This window comes from Thunnus thynnus, chromosome 13 (genome assembly GCF_963924715.1).
Source record: "Thunnus thynnus chromosome 13, fThuThy2.1, whole genome shotgun sequence".
NCBI lineage: Eukaryota > Metazoa > Chordata > Actinopteri > Scombriformes > Scombridae > Thunnus > Thunnus thynnus.
In genome coordinates, this window is record NC_089529.1 from 7,091,063 (window position 1) to 7,113,085 (window position 22,023).

Consider the following 22,023-nt stretch of genomic DNA (forward strand, 5'->3'; position numbering starts at 1 on the left):
ATTTTATTTTATTATGCCTAATTGTTTTCTGTTGTAGTACTATTGTCACACATGTTGTAAGAGACGCTTTCTAAAAATAAAGTGATGAAAATAATATTACCAAAAAATAAATAATAATATTACAAAAAATCCCCCAAAACGTTAATGCAAAGCTACAAGAAAACAAATAAGTGTTTAAAAAAAACAAACCCGGAAGCGGAAGTCGTACTATTTTGATCGTGTCCTATTGGCTAGAGGAGCCGATGACGCCATGAAACTCAACAGTCTCAAAAATCAAAATGCGCTCATGTTTGCCTACAGTTGCTGAACAGCTTTTTCGAGATATTCAGAAAACATACCAGGAAACGTCTCAAAGTAAGAAGAGAGTGGTGAAGGGAGATGAATTTGACAGTTTAACGTAAACGCAGCTGTTACGTTACGAGCTAAGCTAACAGGTTACTGACTTTCTGACCAGACCGACGTCAACTTATCCGGTGTAGCTGTTGTTACTATACTTGACCTTAACGTTAACGTAGCTTTATGCACATTTAGAGTTAACATTAATGTTCTAGTTAGTGTTTTACAACTCGATGTAATTTAATATTTAAGCTGAAGGAGGGGCTGCTATCAGGATAAAATAAACACTCACATGTTAGTTCATTGGGTACATTTCAATAAAACTGTTGCAGAATAAGGCGACAGCCCTGCAATAAACCCTACCTTTATGAACATCATAATGTTGAAGAATGGCGTTGATTCATTTTATGGTCATTTTGGAGGTCCTGTTGAACAGTACTGAGTTATACTGAGAGGTGTCTTTTAATATTTAGTCTACTCTAATTCATACAAATGGGATGGATTGAATATTAGAAACAGCTCTCAGTATAACCCAGTACAGTTCAACAGCATCACAAACAGCAGCCTCCAAGACTGACCATAACATAAATAAACACCTCACGAAAAAGATAAAATAAAAACTGAATATTACAACCTTCATGAAGGTAGGAATTACTGCAGGGCTGTTGGATTATACTGCATTACTTTTACTGAGGTGTACCTAATAAACTGGCAAGTGACTTTAGACAGCACACATCCTTATATTATAGACAACTATAGGCTTGCATGCCTGAAAAGACCTTTTACATTTCATTTTAATTTTGACATGTCATAGCAGGTAAAGCACAGGTTTAATTAACAACATAAATACTGTTTGGGTCTTATTATGAACAACATTGTCCAACATGAAGAGACTCACATAATTCAAACATCACCAACCCACCTTCATCTCCAGGCCCCCAAATCGACATATAACGTTATAGTAATTGGACATTGGTTACTTACAGTAAGAGTTGCCCCTCAGCAGTTTTTATCTCACTGGGCATAAAATATGGGAATGTTATGCCATTAACTCCTGCCAAGCCTTAAATCCCCATATTACTCAGCATGCGTCAGTGGACATATTCAGTAAATGTGCTCTATCTATATATGGTCATGTTGTAACCTTGCAAACTAAAGGCACTCAAGACACTCCTATTTTTAGCTTTGGCTTTAGGGAAGAGTTGGTTTAATTTGTATACTTAAGTCACACAAAGGGAACAAACGATACTGCAGGTCTGAATAGTTGACACAGAGCCACTCTGAGGCAGTGCCTTGCCTGAAGCCATCTCAACAGTTTTTTTTTGTTTTTTTTTAACCCAGATATTATATGAAACAGTAATTAAACTTGGACCTACAACCGTTTGGCCTCCAGCTTCCTTCTATACCAAACAGACGGTTGCTGACTCACTGGCAGTGGATAGAAAAATGGCCAAGTACCACCTGCAGTGCATAATTCATAAATACTGCAACTACCTTGTAGTTGTTTTTTAATTTAGTTAGTCAGGTTTTCTGAGACAGCTAGTGCACTCACCCTAATAGGGAAATGCTACTTAAAGCTTTATTACTCTTAAATCTGTGGAATTGTTGTGTTTTTTTTGTTTAGAAAATGATGATGATGATGATAATAATAATTCATGAACACACATTTTAAGAAATTATTTTTGTTTCTTTTTTGTAGTTCCTGATGACCTGCTCATTGCGTAAGTATCAGTCTCCTTGTTATCCTCTTACCCATTAACTTCAATGAGTTATTTATCACTAGCTCTGCCATTTTATGTCTTAATGACATTATGTCACTTTCAATCATAAAAATGTTCTGACTTTAAGACTGGACTCCATGAATAGTTATTGTCCCCTGTCTGAGTCTGATCTATGTAAAAAGGTCTGCACATGGCTGAATCTGAGTGGGTGTGAAGCGCAGAAACCGCACTGTGGAGGTCTAGTGAGGCAGTTTTACAGTCTGGATTTGCCAAAGTGACAAAGCACTGAGACACAATGTCATGATGCTGCTTAGTGTCTTTACTGAGATATTTCCCGACATAGTGGTTTGAGTTACTGAGAGTGAAGGGGTGCTCCCTGTCTGGGTCACAGCCACATCCTGTCTGTTAGTCAGGACGTCCCCGATTTAGGGACTCTTTATCACTTTATAATTCACAAGCCGACTTCATTCCTTTTTATATATATATATATGTTCTCCTGGTTTCTCTCATCTTTGCCTCATAGCCAAAATTCTGTCATCCACATTAATGATAGCAAGTAAAATGTAATTAAATGAGTTATGTCTGATGTAATGTATTGGAATCATAATCTTATTAATATACTATATTTTTCAAACATATTTTTTGGCCCTGGTGTGGTCTAAACTGGTGGAGAAAGTTTTTAGTGGAGGGTAAAAGATTTTGATACTGATACTGATACAAGACAGCTAGTGCATTTTTCATGTCAGTGGATGCATGACAGTCACATTTTGATATTTTGAGCACAGGTACAAACCGAAAATGATATTTTTGACCATCTCAGCTTTAAATATAAGGTTTTGGTGTTTGTCTCCTAAAATAAAATTCACAGATTCATGATTGTGCACAAACATTCAACAGTCATACAGGGAAGAAGTGACTGTACAAGAGGCAGAAATATCTCTTCTTCTACCAGCAGTTGCCCCAAAAGTCAAACCTGAAGAGAAATGCTTTTTTAGTGGGAAGCTCCACCACACACACACACACACACACACACACACACACACACACACACACACACACACACACACACACACAGACTCTTTAGGGTTCATAATTAAATTGGTCTAATTAGATCGTTTCTTCAAACTTCTACTCTGCAGTTTCTGTTTGTATACCATGTGCAGCGTATTTTATATGCACAACTCATTATTTTGCACAACGTTTTCAAGTCTTGCATTGCCATGTACACATTTAAACTTGGGGACATAAGTACAAAACATGTGTGTCTTTACATCTTTCCCTCGTGTTACGTTTTCTTTATGTCTTTCAGGCTGAAGTTTGTCTTTGGGTCTTGTGCGCTGCAAGCTTTGGACCTGGTAGACCAGCGTTCAGTCACCTGTCTGTCATCTCCAAGTGGACGCAAGGCCTTCCAGGTCTGTCATGCACCTGTCAACACTGTTAAATCCTGCAAATTCATGGTACATTCTTCCACAGCAAAACAATTTCCAACCCGTAGGAGCTGCATCATTAGTATGTGTAGGAGTACTCTCATTCCTCTGAATAAAACCGTTGGGTCTCTGACTTTTAGTTACCCAGTTTTATTCCTGTCACATTTTTTCAAAATTCAGAGTGAAATCATGGAAATGAATCTAGTTAACAGTCTACAATCTAGTAACAGTTTGTAAATATATTTCCATCTAGATCAACAAGATCATCAGAACAACCAATCTTAGGCTTTTTTCAGACAAGGAGGAAGTGTAAGAGTAAAGATGTTTTCAGTAGATGTCTACATTGTACTTTGTTTTAATGCAGTAGGTCGTGTTCTCAAACACTCAGTGTTTTGTCTCTATTCCAACTCTAGTTAAGAATCCTATTGTGTGTCTTGTGTGTCTTGTGTGTCTTGCCCTTTTTTAGTCAAAATCCTCTCACTCAGCTGATCTGTCATGAGTCAAAACATTTTATATCACTATTCAGCACCAACATGTCAGAAGCCCTTTCCAAGAAAAGGTCATGAGGTGTTGCTATGTCATATTTTGGATATGTATTTGTAGTTTCCCTGAATCCTTTTCATCCTGCGGGAGACCCAGTAATCAAGTCCCAGCATGGCCCAAAATGCTCACTATTGTGTGTACGGCACTTGAATGCCAAGCTAAACCTGACTTGTGACATTTTATAATTATAAAGGTCACATTTAAAGATGATACCTAACTGGCTGAGGTTTTCTGTTCGACGTCTGTGAGTTACTTTATGATATCTCATTACTAATGTATCACTACAAACCTTAAACATAGCAACTGACTCTCCTCCTTGATTGAGTTATTTTAATTATATTGACCCATCATTATGTAAACGCATATATTTCCAAAAGCACTTTACATAATAATATAGTCATTGACTATAGATTATAATAATAGTCATTGTTACCAAATTACTTTATATCTTAGTACCAAAGATGAAATGTTATTACTCCATAATCTTGAGTCTGCTGTCCTCAAAGTTAAAGAGTAACCTCAATAGGACATCGAGTGACTTGCGTTGGGAGAAACAAGGCAGTCCACTGAGGTTGTGGTCACTATGACCCAAATTTCCCGTAAACTCCTTCAGGCCCCTGCAAAAACATTTATGGAAGGAACCATAAAATACAATGCAGCTAAATACAGATATTCTGTTGTCTTGGGACACTTTCAGTGAAATTGTTGATGTCTTAATTGTTTCACTTCATTCCCTCAAGGCTGTCTAACAGCTGTGGTCTAGCAGTTTTCGTTGGAAAGGATTAATACAATTATCAATATTTATTTTACTCTCCTCTCTTCCAGAAAATACTTTATACGTAATTCATTATAATTTCTGCCTCTTTTCTTTTTTTTTAGAACAAATCCAGGAAAGAATAAAATGACGTTTCCTATTTCCGCTCTTATTGGAATAGACACAATACAATTTTTTTATATTTAACTACATTTAATACATATATAAATTTATATTTGGCACGCTGTACCTCTTGTGATATTTGGATTTTTGAGATGAACCTTCATATACTGAGGGTTCATCTTTTCATTAAACATCTTATTTGTACTTAAGGAGGTTTTAATGTTATACTCAGTGTGTCCAGACCGATGTCAGTTCCATGTCTTACAGTGTTTCATTTCATTATTTTGTAAATTAAGAAATGATGATTTGCAGGCTGGTGCAGTGTCTGGCAGAATCTAGTGTTCAGTGGAAGCCACACAGGTCTTACTGTACTTGTTGGACTGTTTGCGTGTGTCTGAGTCTGTGGGAACGTCACACATTTCTCCCTCTCTACTGTGTTTTATTGCTTCACTGTTTACTTGCTGCTCTGCCTGCAGCGCTTCAGTTTCTACATCATCACTAACGTAGGGAGGCACACAGCTATAGATTTATCCTAAATAAAACAAACCATTAAATGAAGCCCTAGCAGCTGTTTATCCTGTCTATCAAATGTATTACCATCAGCATGAGTATTTCTTTAAATAATATAGAATATATCAGTAAGATGTCTTTCTCAAAGCCCATTTTTGAATGTTTCAGACTTAGAGGACCCAGTATTGTTGACCGTAATGAGTAAATTATCTGTTACGTACTTGATGGAATTTGAGTATTTCAAGGAAAGCAGTGAATAAGCAGAGCAGTGATTTTTCTTTGTCCAAGTTAAATATTCCTGAAGCTTCACACCTACCTGAAGGTACAGGCTCTTAAGTTTTGGGAATAGCAGCATTACATCATGTAATAGTGCACATGGCTTCAGGGAAGTTTTACAACATGAACAGCACGTTAATAAACAGAATGTTCTTTTTCTCTTTGTCACAAATCTTCAGGATAGAGTTTATTTTGTCTGATGAGCTGCTGCGAGTGTTGCTCCTGTCGGGTCTCTTTAATATTTTAACAGTTAGAGATGCATTAAGTGAGACTTGAGTTTACACAGTTTCTGATAAAATGCTGTTTTCATGCCATAAATGTTTAGCTTTCACTGCTCTCTGACTCTCTCAATTTAAATTTGACAGTAAGTGCTTTAAGGGACAGTTATTGAAACCAAACCAAGATCCTTCCACTGAAATCTCTAACACCAGAAGATGTCAGGCTTAATAATAATATTGATCTAATAATCTAGGCTCTGTGTTATATTAGTTAGTAAACTGAGTTTACTGACTTTAGAGCGATGAAAATTAGGAGTAAAGTGAAGATGCCACGCTGAGGATCAATGGTTGAGTCATAACAACAGTGACCTTTCAGAGTAGACCGTATTTGGGCCACATGTGGAAGCACTGTGAGTTAGAGGATATTTGTTTAACATCTGAAACACAGTGAAGTCAGTGAAGTGACCCGTTTTAAAAACAAAAGCCCTCTACTATTAATCATCCACTTAAGTGTTGTTACACATCCTGTAAGGTGGGAATGAGAAGAGGATGAGAGCAGATTTCTGACATCATATCATGAAATATAATAGTGAATAAACAGAGTCTTACTGGAAATAGACTGTGTCAGAGATGTTAAAGTTGATGAATTAACAAGTAATGGGTTCCTGTTAATATCCTGTTTCTGTGGGAGAAAGTTGAGTTTCTCATGTTGCCGTTGGTTATTTTGTCTCTGCTTTGTGTAAAAAGGAATGAATAACTCATGAGAGCATGACATTTCACTGCTGGGATTTTTCACCTTGTCTCATCCCCACAATTCAGTGACCTTTTCGGGAATAGTGTACTAGATCCTACAGGGAGACGGAAGTACTGAACAATAATAAAACTCTGACTGTATTAGCAGGAATACTTTGTCGGTGACGTATTCAGTCTTTTACTTAACTAAATATTGAGATTTCCATTGAGGACAGCTGTGCTGAAACAGTTAGTTGACGAAGTAGTTGATTTATTTTGGTAATCAATTAATCATTTAATCCAGGCAAAAATGCCAAAACATTCGCTGGTTGGACATTTTGTAGACAAAAATAATTGGGAATCTTCACACTCATCGGACAGAATAGTTGCAGGATACATTAGAAAAAAATCATCAGCTAGGACTTTGATATTTTTTGTGCCTCAGATCATGTTTGACATCGCTGCCAACCGAGCAAGAATGACTTGATAAACTGGTGAAAGGGGCAGTTGAGACTTTGCTGTGCTCATGTGAGTCTCTGGCTGTGAGGAGAGGCAGCTGAGGGAGGGGCGCTCAGACGTATTTTATCTTTTCTCCAGTGGCGTTAGTTTGCCAAACCGTTCTCATGACTGGAATATAAAATAAACTCTGTTAAGAGGAAGGCTTTTTAGCACTTGAAGTAGTCCATCAGTACACATATGAAAGACAGGCGGTGTTTATAGATGGCTTTTATATGAGTCAGTCACTCACAAATGCATCCCATCAGTGGTGACCGGTGATGCAGATGTACAGTATGTTGGGGTACAGATACAGGGCACATGTGACTTCATAGAGCTTGAAATTTACAGCCCTGTTTGTGGTGTGGAACCAATGGACAGAGGGCGTTCAACCTCCTGGCCCTCTGGCTCGTGTTTGTTCCTGAGAGTTCCCACGAGAGGCATTATTTCAGGCAAGACGGAGCCAGATCTTTGCTGAGGCTTTAACTCTCACTGTTCCATGTGCAGCGACTGAGTGGCAGCTCTTAATGTAGCGTCTTGTTGAAGAAACTTGGATCCCTGCCAGGCAGTGGAGGCCTGCAGTTTGGGGTGTCTATTGAAGATATTAGCAGCCGGGAGTTCCACATAATCCATGATGCCAGCAGAGAATAAAACAGGCTCCAAAGTGTGAGCTGGTTTTCAATAAACCCGGCTCTTTAGAGATTGTAGCAGTTCTTGGCTTGGTCTCACAGTTTTACAGCTTCTAGCCTAGCGTCTTGCTGTGCACAGTGCTTTATTCATCTTTACTGATGTGTTTGAAGGCCATGTAATTGTCTCTTTTGTGCCTTATTTATAATGAAGTGTCACATTGAACAAATGAGGTGTTTTTACTTTTGTAGGTCACAGGGGAAGGTAATTTATTGGAGCTCTGGAGAATAATGGAGCCTGATCCTCCATCTTGGGAGGCATTAGTTATTGTGAAGTGTCAAGCTAATCCACCAACTTAATGTCCTCGTGTGTCATGTGCATGAGGACGAGATTTAAATCACTGTCTGCAGCTGAGCGTGTGCGCCAGCATTCATGGACAGGAGGTGCTGTCAACTGAGGCCATTAGACAACACATACGGCTTGTTTAAAAATGCATAATTTCTCTCTCGTCTCCTCCAAATAACTAATGTGAAATGATGAGGTTGGTGGAAGCAACCTCACCTTCAACCCAACCACCGTTCTGTCACTTCTATGCAACATTTAAAAGGAGAGACCACCCAAAAACAGAATCTCCAATGGGATATTCCAGTTATTCTGGACTTTACAATCAATATTTAAAAAGAGAGACAAGCTGGAAATCTTGAATCTTTATCTTCACTGAAGCAGTCACGACTCCAAGAGCTTATAGATATTACATCCGAATCAGTGTATTTGTATGGTAGAAGACGTGCCTGTATCCCAGTAAAGTACCATGACTTCTGTCATAATGTGTGAACAGTTTGATTTCACACATGAAGCAGTTGCAGGACTCGTCTCCACATGACATCATCACATCATTAATCTTGTCTGTCTGCTGGGAGTTTTAAGGACAAATGGGTTCAAATTCACAAATTACAGAAAATATTTAAAAAAGAAAAATCAAAAAGCAGATTTGTTTTTACTCTGACATTTAAGAGTTTTATTTAAAATATTGAGTTAAAAAAACATTCAAGCGGGGAGGAAGATGTACAGTACTAGGAGACATTTTCATGTGTTCACTGCTCTGATCCTCTGAGCTCAGGCAGCCATGTCCGGACTCGTTGTGGGACAACTGGGATGCTTGTTTTCCTTCATGCCTTTCCATTCTTTTAATGTCTCCACTGCTCCTCAGCTGCGCTGTGCACAACTGGCAGCCAACGCAAACAGCATTTCGATCATACTTGATTAGTGAACCTCGTCCCCCATAAAGAAACAACTCACACTTGTCTCTGTGTGTGATCTTTCAAATAAAGTTGATGCTCACAAGCTGCTGTGTATAAAGTGCTGCATATTTGAATGTATTTTGCATGAATTTGTTGCAGGTAATGGGAGGCTCGGGACGTTTGTACACCTGCTTCGTGTCCTGTCACTACTGCCCGTGCCCGGCCTTCGCCTACACTGTGCTCCACAGAAATGAAGGCCTGCTGGTGAGTCTCAGACAAACTGTCACACACAGGTAGGGCTCGGTTTCCACTCTCAGTACAAATGTTTATACACAGTGTCCTACTGGGGTTGGACATACATACAGTATATAAGGGACAGTGTATACAGTTGCATATTTACACACAGACATTGTGTCCCGTCAGCCAAGCGTGAATCCTGGAGAAAACCGTCATCCAGTCGACAGTGAGACGAAGCACACGTAGAAATGTGTGTAACAGATGTATTGTGGTTGGGTCATGTTTGTGTCTGGTCACTGAGGGGCGACTCCGCTCTGAATGGCTGTTTGTACTTGTGCTGTAGCTCTAAATATCTGCGAGCAAACGACCTTGTCTCTTGCTCCCAGTATCAGAAAGACTCGTGTCCCCTGAGGTTGCTGCTAAAATCAGTGTGAGAAACAGAGAACTGAAACAGACCATTGAGACTCTCCGTGAGCGCATCAGAACTACTGATGTCATTCCCCATGAAATCACTAAATCAACTGAAGACAGAAAAATAAAGCTATACGCTGCCTCGTCAAACCCCCCCAACAACTTCAGAAGCTTGATGAGGCTGAATCTGACTTTTTGGGGTCGATTTTGTGTTGCCACAAGTCCAAACCCTACAACTCTTAAGAGACAGAGTGAGTTTGACCATACAGTCTGCGGTCCTCCCCTGCTGTAGTCACTTTGTTCATTCGGGGGCTTTGCAGATTCCAACAAACTGGATAAGGCCAGACCAGGTCCATGCTCCTCTGGCGAGTCCGTCAAAGGAGAGATAAAGAAACAGGAGACGGCCATGTGCTCACAAACAGAGCTGAGTGGAGAAGCTAGTAAAAAAAAACTCTCTGTACCTTTTGCCTTTTTCGCCTCACTTTGGCTCATTGCTAAAAGGCTAAAAGGCTAATCCACGGGCACGTTAGCATCTCATTCATAATGCATGGGATAGGCTGACGGTGAAAACAAGTCAATGATTAATGTGTTAATATTTATAATAAGGAGAGGAACCTCTGAATGTGCTCAGTGACACATGAACACAATGCAGAACTGCACCACTACTTTTCCTTCAGCACACACTGCAGTTACTTCTTACTGTTTGGAAAATAATACACACTGTAACCCTCTTAATCAGAAGTGTTTGTCATTTATAGAAATGTTTATAATTTGATATAAATATTGGGATTTTTCCCGGCATTTGCTTTGTGACGAAGATTTTCGGATTGATGTTACTCAGTGGAAAATTTTCAGTAGGTCAGAGTTGTACCTTTTCTAGTCTGTTTCCATGAGATCTTTGAATATAAATGAGTTCAGTGTCATTAGAGCTTCATATCCGCGTCATTAATCACATCGGTCCTCATGTTCACGTTATAAATCAGTCTCTTTTCTCTCAGTGCAAACACATCCTGGCCGCCTACCTGTGTCAGGCCATGGGTGTGACTCAGCAGGAGAGTGTGTCTGATCAGCAGATGTCCATGCTGCTCAGTGGGACTGCAGCCCTGTGACACCCAGATACTGCTCAGTACTGAGTACAGCAGGTGGACCAGCACACCTGGCTCTACAGGGACAGCAGGGACCCTCTTGGATGAGAGCCGATGTTTTAAATGGAAACTTTGGGTCACTACAAAGACGACAGGAGCACGAGACAACTACCATGGTTTCTATTCTTTCATATGTCTCTTTAAAAGACACCAGATGTTGCTTTATTTGTTTTTTCTTTTGCAAGTTTGTAATCTGTTTCCAAGGTAACGACATCTGTTCATTGAGTTTGCGCGCTGCTTTATTTTTAGGTTTAGGCTTAGGCTTTTTTATCTAGGGAAGTAGTGAGTTACTTCAGAGACATTTTTAAAACATGGATGTATTTTTTTCCCCATGTGTCACTTGTAAATATAAATTCTCATATGATTTTCAATGTGTATTTTAAGAATAAAGTCTGATCTGTAACAATATAAACATTGCCTTTATTAACAAAATATTTCACCATACATACAGATTGCATCATGTTAAATAGCAGTATCAGTTTGCAGTTGTAGTTCTGTTGAAACAATGGCCTGAAGAAGAAAGATTGAACATCAGCTTGACCACAGAGTGGATGTTTCTCCTGATTAGTAATGACACTAGAGCACACTGACAGATACTTTGGAATGAAAGGCAGGAATGTTGAACTAGATCAACTTGTTATTGTCCGTTTTTACCTTGAAATTGCAAAAGAAGGCAATAGTTTGACATCAATCAATAGCTTGTAGAAAGCCGGACATCTACAGTACTTATTTTTACACATCAGTCAACAAAGACAATACAACGTTACAGTGCAGTTACAGTATAGATGTCTCCATTGGAATGTACTAAAACGTTGGCACACTCCTGTATTTTAGCCCTTGAAATTAGTCAGAGGTGGAACACTGTACACAACGGCAACTGAGGGGAGATGGCGAAGCAGTGGAGGCAAGTGCTCAACTCAAGAACGCCAACACAACATGGTTCAACACCAGTGAAGCACACGAAACATCAGTGCAATGTGTTTTCATTTGTGTAGTGATGGCTCTCAGGTGACCAGAAATACCTTAATTTTTTTTTTTTTCACATACATTTTGAAACTCCAAACAAGACTACTTATCTGATCAAATTCACGCACGCAAACATGCAGAAAAGAGGAAGAGCATCAAGTGTGAACGATTTTATCATCATTAGTGTTTCCTGCTTCACTCTCAATATTATCTCTATTTTTCTGGGTTCAGCTAGTCTATCAGTCGTCTTATCTTTGCGCGGACAAGTGTCGGATCATTAGGAATTTGATTAAAACAAGTCTTGGATGCAACACATTTTAGACATTTCACCCTTAAAATACGTATTGTTTCCTGAAAGGAAACAGCTCATCTCAGTTCAGTTCAGTGACTTCAGCAGTGTATGAAGGACTGATTGCGTTAACAGGCCACATGAGAGCCTGGGGATCCCAGCTGAGACTGTCTCATGGGGGGGTGGGGGAGATGTCAGCTGGACTCAAAAGGCAAGTGACATTCATATATACACCCAACTGAATCAAAGAAATGGTGTTTTATGTTATGTAAGCCACTAAATGCACGTGTACCAGGAGCCTGGATGATGAGGAATAATGTAAATTGCATTGATCTTAAGTTTGACACCAGCTTGTCTGCTTACAGTTTGTCATCACTTGGCTCAAGACAAAGCAGCTGAAAATGCTCGGTGCAGATGTCATGTTTCTATGAAGGGTACAATCAGTTTCCCGCTTCCTGAGCTTTTGTCCTAAGAAATGTTAACGTGGAAATAATACGGAGCAGCACCGCAGGTGTGTGTTGCTGAACTACTTCTCATGTCTTTAGGTCTGCGTGACCAAATCAAATCATGCTGTTCATCTAGTAGTCACAAAAACGCCTTCCTCTGGCTCATAGCTGCAGGGGTCACAGAATAAATGTGAGACCCCTGTTGCTGTGAGAGATGACTCATGGAATAAGAGCGGCATTTCTTTTTTTTCTTTTTTATGTTTTGATTATCCCTCTCTTCTTTAGTTGTTGCGTGAGAGGCTCTGTTGTTCTTGTGGAGAGCGGACTGTATGCCTCTAGAAGATTTACTAGTGCAGTGACAGGAACACTTGCAAACACTGGCACTTAGTTGAAGGCAGCTGCTTCATAGAAATAATTCTGCTATACAAAGGTATTGTGTATTTTACTGTCTTACTTCGGGTCGTCTGTGAGAAATACCATCGTTTTCAGCTGCTAATGCCTCCCTATAATCAAATACAACAGCACAGAAAAGGAAGGACAGTCTGTACTTCTTTCTGCAGATGAAGCCCGTAATGGAGATCATGAGTTAATGAATTAATTTAAAGGGTCACAAGCCAAAAAATAACCATGGATGCAAACTACTTCTATTGTACCTTTCTAGGTCCACGAGCACAGATCTAGCCTCACAAAGTTTTTTTTTGTTTTTTTTTTTGTTTGTTTTTGTTTGATCTTTACATTCTCAAAGATAAGGTCTTGCAATAAATAAATAATTAAACACTGGCACTGATTGTTGACAATATAAAATAGCAGGAGTGTTATGAGTTGTAACAGGGTGGATTCAATATGATAAATAGCATTTTAGAATGTAGCAAAGTTTGGATCCTATTTCACAGTCCTACAAATCCAGTTAGCTTCAACAGTTAAAAAAAAAAAAAAATCAAAACTCCTTCACAATACAAAAGTTATAAGACTCTCCATTCAACATTTCACTGCTTGACCCCTGATACTTGGCACGATTCATAAATAAATGTCCACATTCAAGGCGTGTTTGACATCGGTTCATCTTCACATATCATACCCTTGTTCTGTAAACATTAGAAACCTCAGTGGACATAAAATACAAGACTGAAACAACAGAACTGACACAGATAATACTCCGTCACGGCTCTCTATAGCAGAGGGTCGATGGTCATGTGGATCTGGTCTCTGTTGCGTCTGCTGCCGTTGGAGCTGAGGTACAGCTCCTCCCTGTGGCACAGGACATGTTGGGCCAGGATCTTGCGGAAGGTGTTCCTGAAATCCTGGATGCGGTAAGCGTAGATGATGGGGTTGACTGCAGAGTTGGCATGTGACAGAATGATGGCCACGTACATTACAACGTCCGGCTTGTCCAGCTCCTTGTAAAACAGCGTGAGGCAGTTGAGGATGTGGACGGGCAGCCAGCAGAGGGCGAACAGTCCCACGATGATGGAGAGGGATTTTGCGGCCCGGATCTCCCGCTGCAGGAGCCCGTGGTGATGGCTGTCCCCGTTACCCACACACTTGAGCTCAATCTGTCTCAGCTGCTTCCTGGCCACGGTGAAGATCTTCACGTAGATGCCAAGCATGATGAGCAGCGGCAGCAGCACGCACACAAAGAAATTAAAGTAGACCATGTAGTGCATGTCCACCACCTTCTCAAATAAGCACTGGCACTCGCAGCTCCGTAGGCCAGCGTTTGTAGTGTTGTCTGCCTTGGAGCTGTTGGTTTCGCAGGCTAAGTGCTTCATGTTCCAGCCGAAGAAGGGGATAAGGCCAATGACAAAGGAGAGGATCCATAAAATAGCGATGATCTCTCTGGCTGTCTTTCCCGTCATCAACTCCTTGTACCTAGAGAAAACACAGCAGAGGTTACTTTCTTTAAAAGTTTTCCCAAGTTGGCAGTTTTAGACATGCGTCACTCTCAAAAAGGAGACTCTTGAGACTGATTACAGGCCAGCAATAACAGATCAAATCTGTAACAACATGGCAAAAATGCCAACAGAGTGCAAACATGAATTACGCTTTGTTTCTTGTGGTTGCTGTCATTTAATAGTTTATTTTAACCACTTTATGATGTGAGTATTTGCCCACGTAGCTCTCACGACTGTTACATACCTGCATCTTTATTTCATTTTCTCACAAAAGTCTCAAAATCACAATAAAACTCAAAGCTAGCAGAGAGGTCTGGTTAGTATTTTGTGACTGTAACGAGACTCAAATGTTGATCTTGTTTAGCTCTTACAGAGTTTTTGGCTTTTGACGTGCAGTTTGTTGATGTGGCCTAACTGACACATCACTATCTATGGATTTAGTCCAACAGCAACACTAACAGAGGGCGCTTATACGCTTGTGTGATTTTCATTTACTGTAAGCAGTAGAGAACTGAAAGTTAACTGGTTCCACACATCAATAGATACTTCACTGTTGTTTTCTGTCTCGGTTTTGTGTTGTTTTGAAGTTTGACGCTGATACCGTTACACTATTTCCTGTACATATTTATCATAACTCAAAGATGGTTGATGGTTGAGTTCTAGATTTATAGATTGTACCCTGACTCAGCATGTCTCCCTCGGAGCTACGGCCTCACTGAAATATGCTATGAAATGATCAGAGCAGCAGGTGCACAGAGGCTATGTATGGAGATGGAGGACTGACTCACACAAGTTTCGTCCTGACTGTCCCCATCATATGAACAGCACTTGAAGCAAAATGAACCGTTTCCCCAAAGTGACTCAGAAGGAGCAGCCACATGGTTATGACTCATACACATGTGCACACACACACACACGCCAGTCTGTGCTGTAGGTGCCACAAATAATCCATCTGACTTCTACAGCTGAACTACATAATCACACTATATCAACACTTCAAATGTCACTTTCTAACAATCAGCTGTAATTCATCATTAAAACATTAATGAATGATTAATAAGTAAGTTCTTATATTAATCTGTTGTGTCATTTACAAGCCATTAGCCAAATTACTGTTGATGAATCATTTATAAATGACAAAAAATGATTTGTTATTCTGTGATTAAAAGCCTTTGCAAATCACTTCATGATTTATTAATGGATCATAAAATATTTTAAAGGATAGGTTCAAAGCAATACTCACATGCCCTTATAGTAAGTACAGTCTAATAGTGTAACACAGTCACTGGTTGACAAGATCGTTTCTTAATGCGAATCCAGTGTAAGTGAAGAGGGGCAAAATCAACTCTTTCAATATACACATGGGCATATGAGTATTGTTTTAATGTGAACCTATCATTTCTGAATATGTAAAAAGTGCTTTGTATACGATGATCCTTTATGAAGCCTTTGTAAACTGGTTAAAGCCTGAGTTGTTCCTCCCTATCTTTCCTGACTCCAGTCATCACAACACAGCATGACCTTACCGGCTCTGCATCACCTTGTCTGTCTGGTGTTTCACCTCACAGTATTTTTAGTACTTCAGGTTCACGCATCCTTTAACAAAAGGTCAATCAGACATAAACAAATAAAGACAGAGAGCAGAATCATTTGAGAATAGGCTCCTGCTGTTTCAGGAGGAAACATTCTCCCCTCATCTGTAGCTGATTTATGACACATTATTGTTCAGCATCATGTTAATCTGTAGTAACACAAACTGTGCTCTTATTCTTTAAGTAGTGACATCAACTTAAATACCCTCAGTTGAACCAGACGTGTGTGTGTATTGACAGAACCACTCCTCATGAACAGGCGGGTGCTGTTATCATTACTTGCAACAGCACTGTTCATGTCTGTGTTCATGACAACAAGCCATACCAGGGAGTGGTTATACAGGCAATAGTTGTTAGTAGGATAAAATCATTGTTGATTTTGGCCTCTGATTTTTATATTGATAAAACTATAAAATAAAGCCAGCCTCACCCTTTGAAGAGGCAGAGAGGGATGAAAGTGAAGCCAGGTTATGAGGAAGTGGATTCAAACGGCAGCAAATGTTATGACTTTGATGGCACAGGCAGGAAGTCTGTGTCATTAAAGTTTGTTTTCAGAAGCAGAGAATTTGCTAGTAAAATGAAAGTCATGTCACTGGAACGACACAACTTCTTAATCATTAGCTCAGTCTGCCCGCTTTATAAGAACTATAAAATTATTTTAAAAAACAGTTAATTATTCATCAGTGGTGCGCGAGCTCCGCCTCTGCCCTGCGACTCCCCTGCAGGGAGGAGAACTGGTCTCCCCGGGGACCATGAATAATACACCACTCTGCCCACAGAGGGAGGAGAGGAGGTCACGATGACCTGCGCACCTCCTCACGTCTCCACATCTTCCCCCTCCTCCTGCTCTTCTCCATCCTCTCCTCATCCTCCTTCTGCCTGTCAATCAAACATGCAGCAGGCTACATTTCCTGCAACATACTGTCCATTTCCCAGAGGTCCTGCACATCACCCCTCACTCTCTCTTTCTCTCTTTAGAGGCAGGGAACGGCTGGCCGGCTGAATGGATTAGTTCTGGCATGACGACAGCACGCTGGCATCTATCTTTGTTTTGCTTTCTTCCCCTTTTTTTTTTTTTTTTTTCTCCCTGTTCTATTCTCCATACATCCCTTCTCTTCTCTCTGTGGCTGTGCTTCCGCCCGGGGCCACAGACCTCTGCCAATCCACACACACACACACACACACACACACAAACACACAAACACACTAAATGTTCACAACATCCGTTTAAATGTCCAGCAGTATCCGCAGCTCAGCTTCAACACATTCTAACAGGTGGCCAACCATTCACACCAACAGCACTGAGGGGCTGTTATACTTTCCTCAGCCTGCGTGTGTGTGTGTGTGTGCAAACAGAAGTTTACAGCATTTGCATTATGAATTGCATTTGTTTCTGTGTCTCTAAAAGACAAGTTTTACAACATGCTGAAGACTTGATAACATAGATTTGAATATGTAAAGCTCTAATGCTCTGATTAAAATGTGATCATGCAAGAATTGTTTTGACAGAAGAAGGTAAATTAAGATATAATCTCGCTCTCTCAGAGTCTAACTGTGTGTCTTGTTGTGAACCTCGAATGCTGCTCTTAGAAATCTTGTGTTGGCCGTGATGACAAAGTGATATTCCACCCAAAGGCTGTCTTTTAGAAATGAAATACTCATCATCCCCGTGTAGGTGTGATAGGTGGTTTTTCTTCACCACAGAAAATGGAGGCAGTGCTCAACTTGTTTTCACTACTTTAAATATACAAATGGTTATGACCTCCGCCCAGTGATCATCCTGAGTTTAACCCTTAACCTAAAACACCTCCCAGTGTGCAAAACATTCAAACAAGGTCCAACACCTGTGTACAAACACACTTTATGCTGCTCCACCACTTTAGTCCAGACTGAAATATCTCAACAACTGTTTGACAGATTGCCATGAAATTTTGTACGGACATTCATGATCCCCAGACAATGCATCCTAATAACTTGGTGATCCCCTGACTTTTCATCTAGCGCCATCATCAATATCAACAAGACTTGATGTCTCACCCGTCTGTAAATGCAAACAGTGAGCACAATCGATACTAACCCTAAAAATCCTACTGTAACCTCTAAACACCATGTTTAGTGAGTCCAGACACAAAATGAAATCTGGCTCCGATTATTAGATCAGATGTTGACAGTAAGTGTTCTCAGTGTCATTGAAACTTTGGTGCAGATGGTGGTAAACATGAGATGAAACTGAAATGCTTGAACTCATCATAAATCACTGATTAGACCTCCGTGACTTCTGTTTACATCATACTGCTCCTCATTTTAGTCTCCGCAGCTAATCCCAGGTCATTTCAGGACTCTGCTTTTGTTGTGGGGAATGTGTTCCTCACTCAAAGTCTGAGGATGATTAATCCCTCACGTTATGTCTGCATCTTCACGGTCCTGATCCTCTTCATTTTCCGTGTGAGACAAATCAGTAAATTTGGATCACTGTGACGGAAAAACTTGAAATTGAGAGGTTACGCTTCAAGTCGAGCTGTCAACAGAGCTCCTTCAACTGTATCAATGCCTTCATATTTCAACTTTTTTTATTTGAATCAATAGTGATTTGGGAAACGCCAGAATAGTGAAACGCTCAACACTGCGCCACACTCCCTTAAACTGTGCGTTAAAATGATGAAGCTGAAATCTGTTGAATCAGCAGGCAAGATGATACTTCTCTTGAGCACAGCAAGGGACAGCTACCGGTGTGAGTGACGACAAGGTCCAGGAAGTATTAAAAAGGTTATTTGAGAGCTTAAAAAGGACAGAGGGACAAAACAGCTCGAGGGTCTTTTTTTGTGGGAAATGCGAACAGGGAAGGGCTGGAAGAGAGCGTTGAGTGGGTGAGAGGCTCTGCTATCTCAGGGGGTTTAAAACATCTGGCTCTGTTCTATCACTTCCACTAAAACCATCTGTGAAAACACTTTTATCTAAGAGAGAATCGCAGCCCCGAAGGACCGCAGACTGGCCAAACTCACACACACACATGCAGACATACATGAGTGTGAGTTCACACACACCAGCCATCGCTGTGGATTTGTAATATGAGCTGAACACTGATGTTAATATCACGTGTGTGTGTGTGTGTGTGTGTGTTGTTAGGGTGGGCGCTGGGCTTTTAGGGGAAACTATAAAAAGTCACGTTGAGAAGTTTTTAGAGAGTGTTATGAGTGTGTATCCTGTTTAAAAACAATGAAAGTCATTGTTTTCAATGTGAGAAAGTAGAATAAGGTGTTTTTTTCTGTGGTAGGTCAAAAATAGAAGCAAAAATGGGGATTTTATAAGCCACTTGGTCGGTGGCGGACAATTCCAGACTCGTGTCAAACTGTCCTTTCTTGCCAGAGTTTGAAGCTAATGGAAATGACAGCACATCATGACTGAACAGCCCCGCAGCAAGAAAACAGACCCCAAAACCACATCAGTGCCTGTGTAGGAAACTGCAGTGATAATTTCCTCCCTACAAAAGAAACTGACAACTCTTTGACACAGAGAAATACCAGAAACAACACCAACACCACCATTCCTATCTGATAATAGATCTTACAGTCTTCAGTTTATGGAAATGTCAAACAGCTCTGCTCTGTCTCTGCTGGCAGCTGATCCTCAGGCCACAGCAGATCTCTGTGGTCTTAGCCATCAGGATCAATGGAGGTGACACGCTGTGAGCAGGCATTGATCAGCGTGCAGATCAGCATGAGAGTGATTTGCATCTTTTTATGAGCTGCAGATGAAATGCACATCAGATAGCTACTGGTCAACCAAGGCAAATTATATTTGAGAAACTGGATATTTTAAAGAACTCAAGTACTTGCGTGTAGATGTATTTTGTATCTGCTGCTGTGATACTAAAGTCGCCTCTGAATGTAAACTGGAATCACTCAAATCCTTTAGGTTATAGAATCAAGGTTATGGAAAACTTCAAAGCGTTCGCGACAGTCAGTCTGTCTCCAACACCAGATTTAAATAATGTTTGGAGAATATTATCTGATTATCATACCTAGTTTAGATATTAACCATTGCTATTAATACACAAGGCAATAAGCTCTGCAGGAAACTGATTAGTAGGATCACAGAGCTGATACTGATCTCCCAGCTTCTGAATTCAAATATTCTCCATGGGGTACAAATGTCACCATTTAGGAAACTTACACATATTTGCATTTGAGAAAATGTTTTCAGCTCTTTTATGAAAATGATTCAATGCTCTGTATTTTTCTACTTATTTAGTATTTACGTTGACAAGTTATTACACAAATAAAGTCACTTTTCTAGTAGATAGATGGCTGGTTGGTTTCTAAAGTGGGATCCAAGAACCAACAAGGATCCCTGGCAGAGGTCAAAGAGGTCACGTGAAGTCACTGATTTAATCAATTAGAAGAAAGCAGGATGAGAACGTTTCATTATCTTCATTATTATCTTCACACCTACAGCACTAATCTTGTCATATGGGGATTCCAGGGGGAAAAACCTTTAGCAGCGTTTCAGCAGCTAAACAAGATGTGACATTACTTCCATGTAGGAGATTTAAAAAAAAAAAAAGAAAACTCACCTCAGAGGAATTTTGACGGCCAGATATCTATCAATCGCGATGGCTAGAAGACTGAAGATGGAGCTCTGTGTCAGCACCAACAAAAAACAGGCCAGGAAGAGGCATCCATAGAAGTCCAACTCTATGCCGATACTGATGATTATGGCAAAAGGGATGGCGAGGCAACCGACCAGAATATCTGCCACAGCCAAAGACACCAAAAAATAGTTGGTGGCGTTCTTCAAAGTGGTGTTGATGGCGACAGCCCAGCAGACCAGTACGTTGCCGGATATGGACAGAACAGCAATTACTACTTCAATCACGATGTAGTACGTATTCATCTCAGCAAGAGTGTGACGGGACCAAAATCTGCAGGCTGTTCACAGAGAAGACGGTCACTCACACACACACATACACACACACGCAACAAAGCTCCTAGTCCCGATGGGGTAAACAAGTCTTTTTGCTGTAATCCAGGAATATTCCACAAGTGTGAGCAGCAGAAGCAGCCATCTGTTGGAAAGAAAAGGATCTAATTTTTTAACAAAAGCTATGAGAAAAAGCAGTAATTTACTATTTCTGCATCACAAAGTTGACAGAGCTTATTACTGCATTAATCCTCCCGCCTGCTGATTAAATAGAACTATTCTAAAACAGATAAAGTATCTGCACATTGTTTTCGCTCACCTTAATGAACCTGTACATCGTCTGTGGATGTTTTCACACCAACAGCGACCGATCTGTGGAGCGTTTGTGCGGCATCTGTCACACAACTCCCACCGACAGCAGTTTTGAAGTGGAGGGAGAAACGCAAGAAAAAAAGAGGGGGAAAAAAACTCACAATTCAGAGAGGCCACGCCCCAATCTGACACACACACACACACACACACACACACACACACACATACATACATACACACACGCTCGCGGTTAGTTGGTGTGATAAAAGTGGAATCCCCGAAGCCGTGCGTAATTACGCGCCAATTACAACAGCATCCACCTACGTCTCCACGTGCTCTCAGTATAATGTAAATGCTGTCTTGTGTGTACAGCACACACGCATACACACACACACGCACGCGCGCCCGCACTACTCACACCGGCTGCATCTGGTTTCAATCAGGCCGAAATTGCGGTGTTGTGCCCCCACACAGAAGACTCAGCGGAGCTAAAAGCAATCCAAAAGTCAACTTACTCATGTTTTTAAGTGTTTGCCGGACATAATTCAGATTCCTGTTCTAGCTGACGCAAACGCACAAGTCAGTGAGGAGCGCAATGATGAAATAGTCACTTGTGTATAGGTGCATAATATTCCTAGAAATGAATATGACGTATGTCCTTATTGGTCATGATCAAGCAGAATCTTCTGTTTGCTAAACAGACCCTGTGAAGTTTTTCCTTTACTCATTCAAGTCTTTGTTTGATCTAATGTTTAGATATTTAAATCCATTTTTTTAAAAATAGGGGCCTGCCAAAGTGTATTCTGCCTT

General features: G+C 40.4%; 2 protein-coding genes across 3 annotated transcripts; one reads left to right on the forward strand and one right to left on the reverse strand.

The window, feature by feature from the left end:
- The first annotated feature begins 219 nt into the window (after positions 1 to 219).
- On the forward strand, positions 220 to 11,121 carry zswim7 (zinc finger, SWIM-type containing 7). 2 transcript variants are annotated; one of them, XM_067607555.1, is made up of 5 exons: positions 220 to 354; positions 2,036 to 2,057; positions 3,367 to 3,469; positions 9,163 to 9,267; positions 10,635 to 11,121. In XM_067607555.1, exons 1-5 carry the CDS (start codon positions 279 to 281, stop codon positions 10,758 to 10,760), a joined length of 432 nt encoding a protein of 143 aa, XP_067463656.1. In that variant the 5' UTR covers positions 220 to 278; the 3' UTR covers positions 10,761 to 11,121. The 2 variants fall into 2 exon arrangements, with proteins under 2 accessions (XP_067463656.1, XP_067463657.1); XM_067607556.1 differs by having other exon boundaries at positions 222 to 354; positions 10,650 to 11,115.
- Positions 11,122 to 11,196: 75 nt separating this feature from the next.
- On the reverse strand, positions 11,197 to 21,745 carry adora2b (adenosine A2b receptor). Its single transcript, XM_067607548.1, has 3 exons — positions 21,221 to 21,745; positions 20,555 to 21,046; positions 11,197 to 14,366 (listed from the first exon to the last, which is right to left on the reverse strand). The coding sequence occupies exons 2-3, from the start codon at positions 20,872 to 20,874 to the stop codon at positions 13,667 to 13,669; spliced, it is 1,020 nt and encodes a 339-aa protein (XP_067463649.1). The 5' UTR covers positions 20,875 to 21,046; positions 21,221 to 21,745; the 3' UTR covers positions 11,197 to 13,666.
- Between the last annotated feature and the right edge of the window lie 278 nt (positions 21,746 to 22,023).

Bases quoted from the DNA above. Each gene is read 5' to 3' on its own strand.
- zswim7 (XM_067607555.1), top strand. From the start codon at position 279: ATGCGCTCATGTTTGCCTACAGTTGCTGAACAGCTTTTTCGAGATATT. The intron at 355-2,035 runs GTAAGAAGAGAG...TCTTTTTTGTAG, and splicing joins ATACCAGGAAACGTCTCAAA to TTCCTGATGACCTGCTCATT. The intron at 9,268-10,634 runs GTGAGTCTCAGA...GTTATAAATCAG, and splicing joins ACAGAAATGAAGGCCTGCTG to TCTCTTTTCTCTCAGTGCAA.
- adora2b (XM_067607548.1), bottom strand. From the start codon at position 20,874: ATGAATACGTACTACATCGTGATTGAAGTAGTAATTGCTGTTCTGTCC. The intron at 14,367-20,554 runs GTGAGTTTTCTT...TGTTTTCTCTAG, and splicing joins GCCGTCAAAATTCCTCTGAG to GTACAAGGAGTTGATGACGG.